This window comes from Dendrobates tinctorius, unplaced genomic scaffold, assembly GCF_039654945.1.
Source record: "Dendrobates tinctorius isolate UK_male_01 unplaced genomic scaffold, ASM3965494v1 ptg000001l, whole genome shotgun sequence".
Classification (NCBI taxonomy): domain Eukaryota; kingdom Metazoa; phylum Chordata; class Amphibia; order Anura; family Dendrobatidae; genus Dendrobates; species Dendrobates tinctorius.
In genome coordinates this window covers 15,004,557-15,018,192 of record NW_027361669.1, presented here as the reverse complement: position 1 = coordinate 15,018,192, position 13,636 = coordinate 15,004,557, and the positions used below count along the sequence as shown (strand labels likewise).

Genomic DNA, 13,636 nt, shown 5'->3' with positions numbered 1-13,636 from the left:
GAACAAATAATATAGTAGATGTCACCAGAAGTCCTATGTAACACCACAGATAGCCATAGCGTGTCAGGATAAGACTATGTTCACATGCATTTTTTTCAGTAGCCAAAACCTGTTCTATTGGCAGTAAAAATGTGTTCAAAATACCTGTTTTTCAGCTTGTTTCTGGTGTTCTTTACACTTTTTTCAGCTTTTTTTTAAAGTGAGGATGTATGCTTTGTCTACTGTATGTTTAAGGCCACGTTCACACGTTGAGTATTCGGTCAGTATTTCATATCAGTATATGCAAGTCAAAACCAGGAGGGTGATAAATCCAGAAGTGGTGACGTGTTTCTACTATACTTTTCCTCTGATTGTTCCACTCCTGTTTCTGCATTATAAATACTGGTATGTGAAATACTGAACGTGTGAACGAGACTTAATAGTTTAATTCACCAAAACCACTTTAAAAATTGCAGCGAAAATGCAATTGCAATATCTGCAGCTTTTTTTTTTTTTTTTTATTCTTTCATTGCTTTCTACGGGTGAAAACACACTGAAAAAAGTGACACGCTGCAGATTTAGCACGTGGAGGAGATTTCGGAAATCTCATATGTTTTGCTGGCGCTTTAAAAAGCAGCTTTTGGCCGTGTTCATGGGCAGAATTTCTGCAGCTTTTTCTTCTGCAAATAAGAAGTTTACCGCATTTTACAGCACAAGCAAAGACTGAAATTTTCAGAGATCTCCTCACACCCTTTTATTTTCTCCTGCCTGAATTTCACGACTGCAGCGTATCACTTCTTTCAGCAATTTTTTTCACCGGTATAAAGCAATGAAAAAGTTTTAGAAAAGCTGCAAATGTCGCAACGTTGTTTTTCGCTGCGTTTTTGGTGAATAAAACGAACTTTATTAAACATGTACTGTAGACAAAATGAATACTATACAAAAAACAGCCAAAGCTCTAAGGGTCTGTGTCCACGGTCAGTAAACTCTGGATGCTGCGTCCAACCCACAGCGGCCAGATGTTACAGCACAGTGGAGGGGATTTCTAGAACTTCCATGTCCACTATGCATCCACAGACGCCCGCACCTCACCCGCAGAGACAGACATGTATCGCGTCTTTCCAGACGCCAGCATGTCAATTTATCTTGCATAGATACGAGTCTCCACAAGAGAAATCTCACCCGTACAATGTATAGGATGCGGTGATTCCACACGGTTCAATGAACACATGTGGAATCACCGGCGTAAGATGGCAACACTTTGGATGGAGCACATGTCTGCAGCGTCCACAGTGCTGCCGTTTCCAGATCGTCTGCACATACCCTAAAAAATGGGCATTTTGAAAGCAGTGTTTTCCCTTCACCCATGACAGCACCACCTGAGAGAGAGGGATCCGCCCCGCCAGGACGGGAACCTACTGAGACATAAGGGGCGGCACCTCTCCCCCGCTTCAGTTGGGTTCCTGACCTGGAAGGAATCCCACTGTGGCGGTGCCTGTCATGGACGAAGAGAAAGATAAAGACCCAGGCCCGTCCCGGCGCGGGAAGAACAGGTAGCATACCTGTAGCGCCGGCTGTCGGGTCCTGGAAGCGGGGTCCCTGGGGCTCCGGGTTCGTGCGGGCGTGGATGGGATCCCGGTGGCTCCGGGAAGCCCCCACCGCACCGCCCTCCCCTCGCGCACGCCGGCCTCCCCTCGCGCACGCCGCATCTCGATCCCCGTGGTAGGGGAGAGACGCTGGCGTCTTCTGGCCGCTGACGTCAGCGGCGCTTGGAATGCTGGGTGCTTTCTGAAGCGCTGGGCCGGCGGTCGCAGGGGGGAGGGGAGGAAGACGCTCACCAGGCGGAGGCATGCAATTTAAAAGGAGGAAGACAGCTGTAGATCGGCGGTGCAAAATGGAGTCCGAGCAGGAACGTTCAGCGTCCCTGCCTCCCTCACAGCCCTCTAGCAGAAAGCATGGAAGCCATTCAAGCAGCAGTCGCCCCAGCCGCAGGTCGGGGCACTCCTCAAGGTCCAAACAGCGCGGGTCAGGTGCTCCGACGCAGCCTCCAAGTCCGGTACCCTTGATTACGGGTGGTGAGTGATCTTCGTGAATGTTAGCAGTATATTAATAGGGGTTTTCTATTGTATGCTTCACCCTGTAGGAAAGGCCCAGAAAAGCGGGAAGCAAGAAGAACAATAGGGATTGTGCTATATGTAAATCTCCCCTAGCAAGAGACTGGCAAAAAGATCTCTGTGCTTCGTGCATTCAGCGGACTATGGCTGCGAAACTAGGCGCTTCCTCTGCCAATCTAATATCTGCCCTCAGGTCAGAAATGGAAGGCTCAATTAAGTCCTTATTGAAAAAAGGGAAAAAAAGCAGGAAGGATTTCCCTAGTTCCCCCTCAGATTCCGCGTCAGTATCATCTCAGGCGGAAAAATCATCCTCCTCAGACTCCTCAGATAGTGACACAGGGGGTAAGCCATGTTTCCCTGTAGAAGATACAGATGCCCTCCTAAAGGCCATTAGAACCACAATGGGCCTACAGGAAGAAAGGGCGGCTAAAACCCTAGAGGACGTCATGTTTGGGGGGCTTCAGGAGAGGAAAAAACGAACCTTTCCAGTAAACACGAAAATCCAGGCGCTTATTGAGAAAGAGTCGAAAAAGCCTGAAAAATCGGGGGCCCTTCCATCCGCCTCTAAGAGACGATACCCCTTTGAATACAAGGATACAGAGATATGGGACAAAGTCCCAAAAATAGATGCAGCGGTGTCCAGGTCTTCCAAAAGGTCGGCCCTGCCCTTGGAAGACGCAGGGGTTCTTAGAGACCCGCTGGACAAAAAAGCGGACTCATATTTGAGGCACGCATGGGAAGCGACAGCAGGAGGTCTAAAGCCGGCGATAGCGGGCACCTGCACGGCACGCTCCCTCATGATCTGGCTGCAGCAGTTAGAAGAGAAGCTGGCGTCAAGGGTCCCAAGAGAGAAGATCTTATCAGACATGTATCTCTTGCACGGGGCAGCGGCTTTTTTAGCAAATACCTCGGCGGACTCTATGCGATTGACAGCCAGAGCAGCGTCACTATCAAATGCTGCTAGACGCGCGTTATGGCTTAAGGGCTGTCCGGGTGACCTTCAGTCCAAGGCCAAATTGTGCTCTCTCCCCTGCGATGGTCGATTCCTGTTCGGCAAGAACTTGGACGATATTCTGGAGAAAGCAGGCGACAAGAAAAAAGGCTTCCCCAGATTCCCTATGGATCAGAGGAGACAGCCCTTTCGGAGGGGGAGATTCAATAGAGGGCGTCCTCCCGCTGACAGAAGAAGATGGGAGGATAAAAGGAAGAAAGAATCAGGGTTTATGTTTGGTGGAGGCACCTCCACCTCAAAAAAGTCACCACAATGACGCCGGTATTCCAGTAGGAGGGAGATTGGCACTCTTTTTCCAGGCCTGGGAAAAGATCTCCTCCAATACCTGGATTCTGAGCATCCTAAAAGAAGGCCTGAAAATCCCCTTTATTCGTCAGCCAAAACCCGTGGTCGTCATCACACCTATCAGGAAGATGACCGAAGAACAACTGGCCTTAGAAACAGAAATCCTGAGCCTGATAGACAAGCGGGTACTGTCCGAGGTGCCACGCTTACAGGAAGGAAAGGGGTTTTATTCACCCCTTTTTCTAATAAAAAAACCGGATCAGTCGTTCAGGACAATCATAAATCTCAGACGCCTCAATCTATGGATACGGAACCCGACCTTCAAGATGGAATCAGTAACTACGGCAGTGAAGCTGCTACATCAAGATTGCTTCATGGCCGTAGTCGATTTAAAGGATGCGTATTATCACATCCCTATCCATCCAGATTACCAGAAATATCTGAGGGTAGCGCTTTATATTCAGGGCACACTAAGGCACTTTCAGTTCAGGGCTCTTCCGTTTGGCATATCCATAGCCCCGAGGGTCTTCACCAAGGTCATAGCGGAAGTGACAGCTTTTCTCCGGATTCACGATATGGTCATAATACCATACCTGGACGATTTTCTTATAGTGGGCAGTTCAGAGGACCACTGTACAGCACAGTTGACTCAGGTGATCAACACCTTGCAAGAGTTAGGGTGGATAGTCAATTTCAAAAAATCAAAATTACAACCCCTAAAGAAACAGACCTTCCTAGGATTTATACTGGACTCAGAAAGGCAAGAGTGTCTGCTCCCAGAGTCCAAGATAGAGATGGTGCGAAATCTGGCCTTGGCGGGCCGGAACCAACCATGTATGACATTAAGAAAAGCAATGTCCCTACTAGGTACCCTAACATCCTGTATTCCGGCGGTCAGGTGGGCTCAGTTTCACACCCGGCAACTCCAGGGGGAGATACTAAGAGCACAAAGATTGCTAAGAGGGCGTTTGGAAGGAAAGCTGGAGCTTTCCTTGAAAACCAGAGACTCTCTCAACTGGTGGTTGAACGAGACAAATCTGACCTTAGGAATACCATGGGACAGACAGGCGACAGATATAATTTTAACAGATGCAAGCTCCTAGGGGTGGGGGGCACACCTAAGGGGCCTCATAGGTCAGGGTTCCTGGACACCTCAAGAAAGGAAGGCATCCTCCAACCTGAGAGAACTGTGGGCAGTGGGCAAGGCCCTAAGCCACTTCATTCCGCTACTCCAGGGTCGAGATGTACGCATCAAGTCAGACAACAAGGTAGCAGTAGCATACATCAACCACCAAGGAGGGACAAGATCACACTCCTTAATGGAAGCAGCAACAGACATTCTGAGCAGTGCAGAGGAACACCTACACTCCGTGACAGCCCTACACATAAAAGGGGAAGAAAACATAGAGGCAGATTTCCTGAGTCGCAATACCCTGAGGCAAGGAGAATGGGCGCTAAATCGGTCCATCTTTCAAAACATAATTCAGCTTTGGGGTGAACCGGTGATAGACCTCTTTGCAAACAAGCACAACAGGCAAACAGAAAGGTTCTGCTCTCTAAACCCGAGGGAAAATCCATGGGCAGTGGACTCGTTGCACATCCAGTGGAACTTCAGACTGGCTTACGCGTTCCCCCCCAGTAGCTCTGATCCCAACTGTGGTAAGAAAAATCAGAAACGTTCAAGCCAGGGTAATTCTAATAGCTTCATTTTGGCCAAAAAGGCCCTGGTTCGCTCTGCTACGGAAGATGTCCCTCTCCGATCCATGGGTTCTGCCAGAAATCCCGGACCTACTAGCTCAGGGTCCAATATTGCACGCTCAGGGTCCAATATTGCACGCTCAGGTCAAAGGATTCCATCTGACGGCGTGGAATTTGAAAGGTCGCTTTTAATGGATAGGGGGTTCTCCACTGGGCTGGTGGCCACTCTGCTAAAAAGCAGGAAACCGGTGACTACTAACATCTACGGCAGAACATGGGATAAGTTCCTACAGTTCTTGGGTAAGCCGTTAGGAAAAGAATCCCCGATTAGTACCATCCTAGAGTTCTTACAATCTGGGTTGCAGATGGGGTTAGCAGTAAACACACTTAAGGTTCAGGTGTCGGCACTAGGGGCGCTCTACAATTGCAAACTGGCATCAGATAGGTGGATAGCCAGATTTATTAAATCCTGCCATAGAGCTAGGCCTATTCCAATACCCAGAATAGCCCCCTGGGATTTAAACCTGGTGTTAGAAGCCCTTACAAAAGATCCGTATGAGCCATTACATCAGCTACCCCTAAAGTTTTTGACCCTAAAAACGATCCTGTTAGTAGCCCTCACATCAGCCCGCAGGATAAGCGACTTACAGGCTCTCAGTAAATCCTCCTTATACGCAAGTCTTTCAGGATAGGGTAGTGTTAAGAACAGACCCCAGTTATCTGCCCAAGGTAGTATCAGATTTCCATCGGGGTCAGGAAATTGTCCTTCTATCCTTTTGCGAAAATCCAAAAAATCTGGGGGAGGAAAAATTCCATAGTCTGGATGTTAAAAGAGCTCTCGTAGAATATATATCTGCCACTAGCCAGTGGAGGAGGTCACAGTCCCTATTCGTAGCTTTTCAGGGTGCCAGGAAAGGCTATGGGGTTTCAAAAGGGACTATTGCTAGATGGATTAGGGAAGCCATTAGTGTAGCCTATTCAGCTAGTGGTATCCCGATTCCTGACAGCATCAAGGCTCATTCCACCAGAGCCGTGGCGACCTGGGCTGAAAAGGCAGAGGTATCAATCGAACAGATTTGTAAGGCCGCTACCTGGGCCTCACCTTCAACCTTCTTTAAGCACTATAGATTAAATCTATCCTCCTCTGCTGACTTAACCTTTGGTAGAAGGGTGCTGCAAGCGGTGGTCCCTCCCTAAGGTGTTTCGAAGTCTCCAAAAATCTCTCAGGTGGTGCTGTCATGGGTGAAGGGAAAACCACCATGGTTACTTACCGGTAGCCGGTTTTTCCGGAACCCATGACAGCACCCGTACATTCCCCCCCTTTTTTCACTGTATGGGTGTGCACAATTAGTAGGGTGTTTTGAGTGATTGTGGTGTTGGATTAAACATGTAACTAACCGGGAAGTCCTCTCAATGCTCTGTAACCCAACTGAAGCAGGGGAGAGGTGCCGCCCCTTATGTCTCAGTAGGTTCCTGTCCTGGCGGGGCGGATCCCTCTCTCTCAGGTGGTGCTGTCATGGGTTCCGGAAAAACCGGCTACCGGTAAGTAACCATGGTGGTTTTTACTGCCAAGAGAGCCAGCTTTGGCTGCAAAAAAAATGCACCTAAACCACTGATTCCTATGCACACCTGTACTATATATGTGTGTATGGTTTACCCTTATTGTTTCACATGGGAATTCATTTATTTCTAGATCATAAATCCCCTGATTCAGCAGATAATATCCCTGTCTTGTGTCATCCAGACAGTAGTGACAGGAGGTCGCCCTGTCACATTACAAGCAGTGATTTAGTGACTGTGGTCAGAGCTGATGCTGATCGCTGCTGTATGTAGCTGTGAATCCTGATCCTACAGCAATCAGCACAGAGCTCTGGGACCACAGTGAGTAAATCACTGCACTCTGACCTGTTATTGCTGCTCTTACCAGGTTCTGTTACTCCACTTAGACATATCCATTCTCAGGACAGTGCTAGGAGCAGCCATGATCAGGACTCAGGAGACATACAGACGAGAGCTTCAGGCATGTTCCTGGCTGTCACTGTGCTGTAATCGGCCCCTCACTCTCAACTTTTAACCTGACTGCAAGGAGAAAGAGACAGGGGAGCCCAAGGGGCTTTGCGAGAGACACTCCAAGACTTCAGAGCGATATACAGCATTATTCACTGCTGTACACCCTCTGGGCACGTCATAAATGGACTGCAGATGCAGGGGGCCCCCTTTGTTGGTGGGGGCCCTAGGCATCTGCCTGGTCCAAATGCCGGCCCTGCTTCTAAGAACGTGGTTGTTCCTTCCCGGGGAAAGACCTGGCTAGTCATTGCTTGCGTTGAGAAACATGTGATGGTGTCTCCGCGGCTTGTGTTTTGCATATTTTTACATATTTCCCATAAGGGATGGGGGCATTGCTCTAGAATCACTGCGTTGAGAAACATGTGATGGTGTCTCCGCAGTGTTGGATGTTGATCTCCATGAGTTCATTCATCCTCATTTTTCACAGTCTTCTACTAGGCATTGCTCCTACTGGCTAGTTTCCTACTCCACACTGATGAGGGGCAATACCCCAAAACAGCTGTCTGTGGATGGATACCATGTTTTGGCATAGGTGGTTTCCATCATTGGAGACTGCCCTTCCCGTGGTTGTTCCTTCTCGGGGATAAACCTGGCTAGTCATTGCTTGCGTTGAGAAACATGTGATGGTGTCTCCGTGGCTTGTGTTTTGCATATTTTTGCAAGGAGAAAGAGACAGGGGGCCCAAGAGGCTTTGCGAGAGACACTCCAAGACTTCAGAGCAATGCACAGCATTATTCACTGCTGTAACACCCTCTGGGCACTTCATAAATGGACTGCAGATGCAGTGGCCCCCCTTGTTGGTGGGGGCCCCAGGCATCTGCCTGGTCCAAACGCCGGCCCTGCTTCTAAGAACAGTGTAATCCCTATGTGTCTCATAGTGTACTGCTGCATTTGAGCTATGTATGAGCTCCTGTACAAATCGATACACCATAACTATGAGTAATAAAACATGACGTGTATATGCACTATATGAATACTAGTAATCCTACCAATAGCAGGCAGAACCACAAATTTTTAAAAAATGAGTAATTTTATTGCCACATATGAATTAAAAACACTTAAGAAATAAGGGATGATTCACAATGAAACGTATAGAGTGGGTATAATGTAAATGGTAACATTATATTTCCAGAGTTAAGTTTATAGGTCTGTGTATAAATATGGTAACAGGGTCATTAAAAAATACAAGTAATTGTCAAATGGATAAGTAAATGGTAAGTATAAGAGACCCTCTACACCTATCAAAAACCAAAAAGGCAGACGTGCCATTGGTCATGTGTGTATGGCCTCCTTCCCCATCCCCTATTTAAGTGTTTTTAATTCATATGTATCAATAAAATTATAAGGATTTGTTATTCATATTGAATTAAACCTTCTAAAAAAAATTGTTAAAAGGTGTTAAACAACCTTTTTTTTATAAAATTATTATTGTCCATTATATGGGGAAAAAGTGTGAAGTAATTTCTTAGTGAGGAGAGGCCATAACTTTAAATCCTCTATCAGGGATTTATATATATTTTATCTTTCTTTCAATCTTTGGGAATCTGAGTTGTGGCCACTCAGTGGCTTGGGCTATGTGCACACTAGTAGTTGACAAGCAATCAACGATCACACTGGCACTTCTAGCTGTAGACTACAGTCATGGCCAAAAGTTTAGAAAATGACACAAATATTATATTTTCACATGATCTGCTGCCCTCTGGTTTTTATGTGTGTGTGTCAGATGTTTTTATCACATGCAGAAATATAATTGCAATCATATTATGAGTAACAAAAGGTTATATTGACAGTTAGAATGAGTTAATGCAGCAAGTCAAGATTTGCAGTGTTGACCCTTCTTCAGGACCTCAGCAATTCTCCCTGGCATGCTCTCAATCAACTTCTGGATCAAATCCTGACTGATAGCAGTCCATTCTTGCAAAATCAATGCTTTTATTTTGTCTGAATTTGAAGGTTTTTGTTTGTCCACCCGTCTCTTGATGATTGACCACAAGTTCTCAATGGGATTAAGATCTGGGGAGTTTCCAGGCCATGGTCCCAAAATCTCTGTTTTGTTCCCTGAGACATTTAGTTATCACCTTTGCTTTATGGCAAGGTGCTCCATCATGTTGAAAAAGGCATTGTTGATCGCCAAACTGCTCTTGGACGGTTGGGAGAAGTTGCTCTTGGAGGACATTCTGGTACCATTCTTTATTCATGGCTGTGTTTTTAGGCAAGACTGAGAGAGAGCCCATTCCCTTGGCTGAGAAGCAACCCCACACATGAATGGTTTCAGGTTGCTTGACAGTTGGCATGAGACAAGACTGGTGGTAGCGCTCACCTGGTCTTCTCCGAATAAGCCGTTTTCCAGATGTCCCAAACAATCGAAAAGGGGATTCATCAGAGAAAATGACTTTACCCCAGTCCTCAGCAGTCCACTCCCTGTACCTCTTGCAGAATATCAGTCTGTCCATGATGTTTTTTCTGGAGAGAAGTGGCTTCTTTGCTGCCCTCCTTGAGACCAGGCCTTGCTCCAAGAGTCTCCGCCTCACAGTGTGTGCAGATGCACTCACACCTGCCTGCTGCCATTCCTGAGCAAGCTCTGCACTGCTGGTAGCCCGATCCCGCAGCTGAAACTCTTTTAAGAGACGGTCCTGGCGCTTGCTGGTCTTTCTTGGGCGCCCTGGAGCCTTTTTGGCAACAAGGGAACCTCTCTCCTTGAAGTTCTTGATGATGCGATAGATTGTTGACTGAGGTGCAATCTTTCTAGCTGCGATACTCTTCCCTGTTAGGCCATTTTTGTGCAGTGCAATGATGACTGCACGTGTTTCTTTAGCGATAACCATGGTTAACAGAAGAGAAACAATGATGCCAAGCACCAGCCTCCTTTTAAAGTGTCCAGTAGTGTCATTCTTACTTAATCATGACAGATTGATCTCCAGCCCTGTCCTCATCAACACCCACACCTGTGTTAATGGAGCAATCACTGAAACGATGTTAGCTGGTCCTTCTAAGGCAGGGCTGCAATGATGTTGAAATGTGTTTTGGGGGATAAAGTTAATTTTCTAGGCAATATTGACTTTGCAAGTAATTGCTGTTAAGCTGATCACTCTTTATAACATTCTGGAGTATATGCAAATTGCCATTAGAAAAAATGAAGCAGTAGACTTTGTAAAAATTAATATTTGTGTCATTCTCTAAACTTTTGGCCATGACTGTACAAGTCTATTCCACAACCTTCATAGAAGATGTCGGGGATGCTTTTTCTCTTGTGATTCCATAGTTGGCTAATACATTTCTTGACTTTGTGCTTTCCAGGCAAGTGAAGGCTACTTCAGCCAGTCACAGGATGAAGATTTTGCTCAGAACGATGACATGTCTGCTAAAGCACCACCTCCAGTGTTCTACAACAAGCCGCCAGGTAATACATTTTCCTGTCCTAAGACTTTTTTTTTTTTTTCAAAGCCTAATTCTACAGTGAGGCAGGCACAGGGGCCCAAGAGGTAAGATGGCCCATTTATACCTCCAAAGCAGGTGAAATTTTGAATTTTCAGGACCCCTTGGGCTGCAATGGGCCCATATATTGTTCTTGCACAGGGGCCCTTTTCTGCCTGTGTCCTCCAGTGCCTGGAAAATGATATTGTAAACCTCCATTTACAAATCTGAGCATTAAAGGGGTTCTCCAAGACTTTAATTTCTTGTCGTCAGGGCCCGAGCACACGATTGTATTTTCAGTCTGTCTATTAAAAAAATAGTGATCACACTCACACCAAGGTTACTCAATGGGGGAGTGCAGCTGAACAATTTTTTTTCCCTGAACAAATCTGTGTTTGAAAGAAGAATAAAAATTGCAGCTTGCACGATTTTTTTTCCCAATTATTTTTCTTATTTTGGACAGCACACAGAATGCACAATTACACGGTGTATGGGCAGAAATTGCTTGACACCTTCTCATCCACTTCATGTAAGTTACATTTCTAGCAGCTGTGCAGTCTCCTACTTTATATACTCTGCTTGTTGACCCTGCACATTCCTATATACAATGCTATCAACTGGATTACTGTCTGACAGCCTAACAAGATACTGTACAAAAACAAGCCAAAATATATGCACCCTGTCTGAGTGTATGTGCACACGTTGCCGATTACCCTGTGGAATTTTCCACGTGGATTTTGCTAAATCCACAGGTAAAATGACCTGAATTTTACCTGAAGATTCAGTGCGGATTTTCCGCAGATTTTGTGCGGATTTCACCTGCGTTTTTACACCTGCGGATTCCTATAATGGAAGAGGTGTAAACCACTGTGGAATCCACACAAAGAATTGACATGCTGCGGAAATGAACCTGCAGTGTTTAGGGTAAGTGCACACGTTGCGGATTGTGCTGTGAATTTGGCAAAATCCGCAGGTAAATCCGCAGGTCAAAAGACCTGCATATTTTATCTGTGGATTAGCCTGCGGTTTAGCCCTGCGCTTTCACACCCCTACAATGGAGCAGGTGTAAAATCGCTGCGGATTCCGCACAAAGAATTGACATGCTGCAGTTTTGAAACCGCAGCAAATCGGCACGGAAAAATCCGCAGCATGTGCACTGCGGTTTTCATTTTCCATAGAAAATAAAGGTACTGTACAACACAGCAGAAACTGCTGCGGATCCGCAGGGCCAAAAACGCTGCGGATCCGCAGCAGAATCGGCAGCGTGTGCACATACCCTTATACTGCGGATTTTTTCACAGCATTTTTTATTTCAGATTGACTTTAATGGTGCTGTACAACGCAGGAGAATCTGCTGCGGATCCGCAGCAGAATCCGCAATGTGTGCACATACCCTCAGGCTCTCATCTAAAACTACAATGGGGCTTTGTTCTTGTAGCACTGTATGAGTACATACAGTATGTATGTGCATACATTTCTTTGCAGAGTTTTATGTAGTTATGGAAACAATGCTGCAAAGAATGCTTGCAAAAATCTAAATATTATTGGCTTATTCTCATCTATTAACAAAATGCAAAGTGAATTAAATGGGTATTCCCATCTCCAAGATCCTATCCCCAGTAGGTTTAGTAGTAGTAGTAATACTACTACTATTACTACTAAAAGCTAATACCTCCAATTAGAAATGTAGTATAGTTTTTCTGATTCGCTTTGTCTTCTGGTTATGACTGCTCATAGTTACAGCTAGTTGCTAGTGGTCGTAACCATGGATACCTAAGGTCCTGCAATGCTTGCACATGATGAAAAAGACATAGCGATTCAGAAAATCTATACCACATTTCTAATTGGAGGTATTGTGAATATTATTACACCTACTACATATTGGGATAGGATCTTGGAGATGGGAATTACCCCTTTAACAAAAAGAGATCTAAATCAATTCAATATTTGGTGTGGCCACCCCGTGCCTTCAAAACAGCGTCAATCCTTCTAGGTACACTTGTGCGCACACACAGTTTTTGAAGGAAGTCCGCATGGAGGTTGTTCCAAACTTCTCGGAGAACAAACTACAGATTCTTTGGGTATAGGATTGTGCAAATCCAAAGAATAACTTTTGGGATAAATATTTAAAGGTTTTGTTCTGCTTTTAAAAAAGTGGTCACTAATTGTGTCACCTTCAATGTAAAATAACAATATCAAATAGTGCTCACTTTCTCCTGATCCTGTGCTGACTTTCCACTGCTGCTCTGATCAGTGTTTTGACTGCAGTGGTGACATCATGTCGATAGCTCACATTGCCGCTGCAGCCAATCACTGAGCTCAGCCGTTTTGCATGATTGACTGCAGCGTTGATGTGAGCAGTTGACAAGATGTCACCTTGGCAGCCAAAACAATTAGATTAGAGCAGTGGCGAGGAGCAACCGCTTTTGATTGAGGGTGAGTACTACCTGATTTTCTTGTGGGTTTTTTTTTTTTACTTTTAAATGTTGATAATCCTTTTTTTTTTTTTTTTTTTTTTTTTTTTTTTTTTTTTTTAATTTTCTCAATTAGATTGATATTAAATTTCTCATCAATTAGAGCTGATTTTAATATGAGCGTTATGCGACCCCCTGACATGGATTTTCAAAGTACGTGGGTCTCATTTGATCTGTAAACTCTATATAATAGTGTGTTCAGTTTTTAGTGATAAATCTAGTAAAACTATTTTATTCATTTATTTTTTTTTAACCTTTCTGCCATTTTTCTTTATAATCTACAATTTTAACACACAGCCATTTTTTATTAAACAGGTCACACGTGTTTTGAAATTGTTATACATGAAATATACAGGAGTAAGACAATATAGTAACATTTTTAATAAAGCTAACCGATCAATACTAGACCCTTAGGCTGAGTTCACACATGGCGGTTTTAACCGCGCGATTGCCGCGAAAAATAAGCATCCCTATGGGATTCCGCAATGCTGTGCTAATGCTGCGGTTTTTACCGTGGCAGAATCGCTTTGCGGTAAAAAACGCAGCATGCTCATTAATTTTGCAGAATCGCGGCGATCCCGCACCCATAGGAA

The 13,636-nt window shown here is 45.2% G+C and overlaps 1 protein-coding gene across 2 annotated transcripts in view; it reads left to right on the top strand.

The window, feature by feature from the left end:
• The window catches only part of DBN1 (drebrin 1), a 131,188-nt gene that overhangs the window by 111,878 nt on the left and 5,674 nt on the right, over nt 1–13,636 (top strand). For both annotated transcript variants that reach the window (XM_073567725.1, XM_073567656.1), the window contains exon 12: nt 10,453–10,555. In XM_073567725.1, coding sequence (XP_073423826.1) covers nt 10,453–10,555 — 103 coding nt within the window. The remainder of the gene's footprint in view (nt 1–10,452; nt 10,556–13,636) is intronic.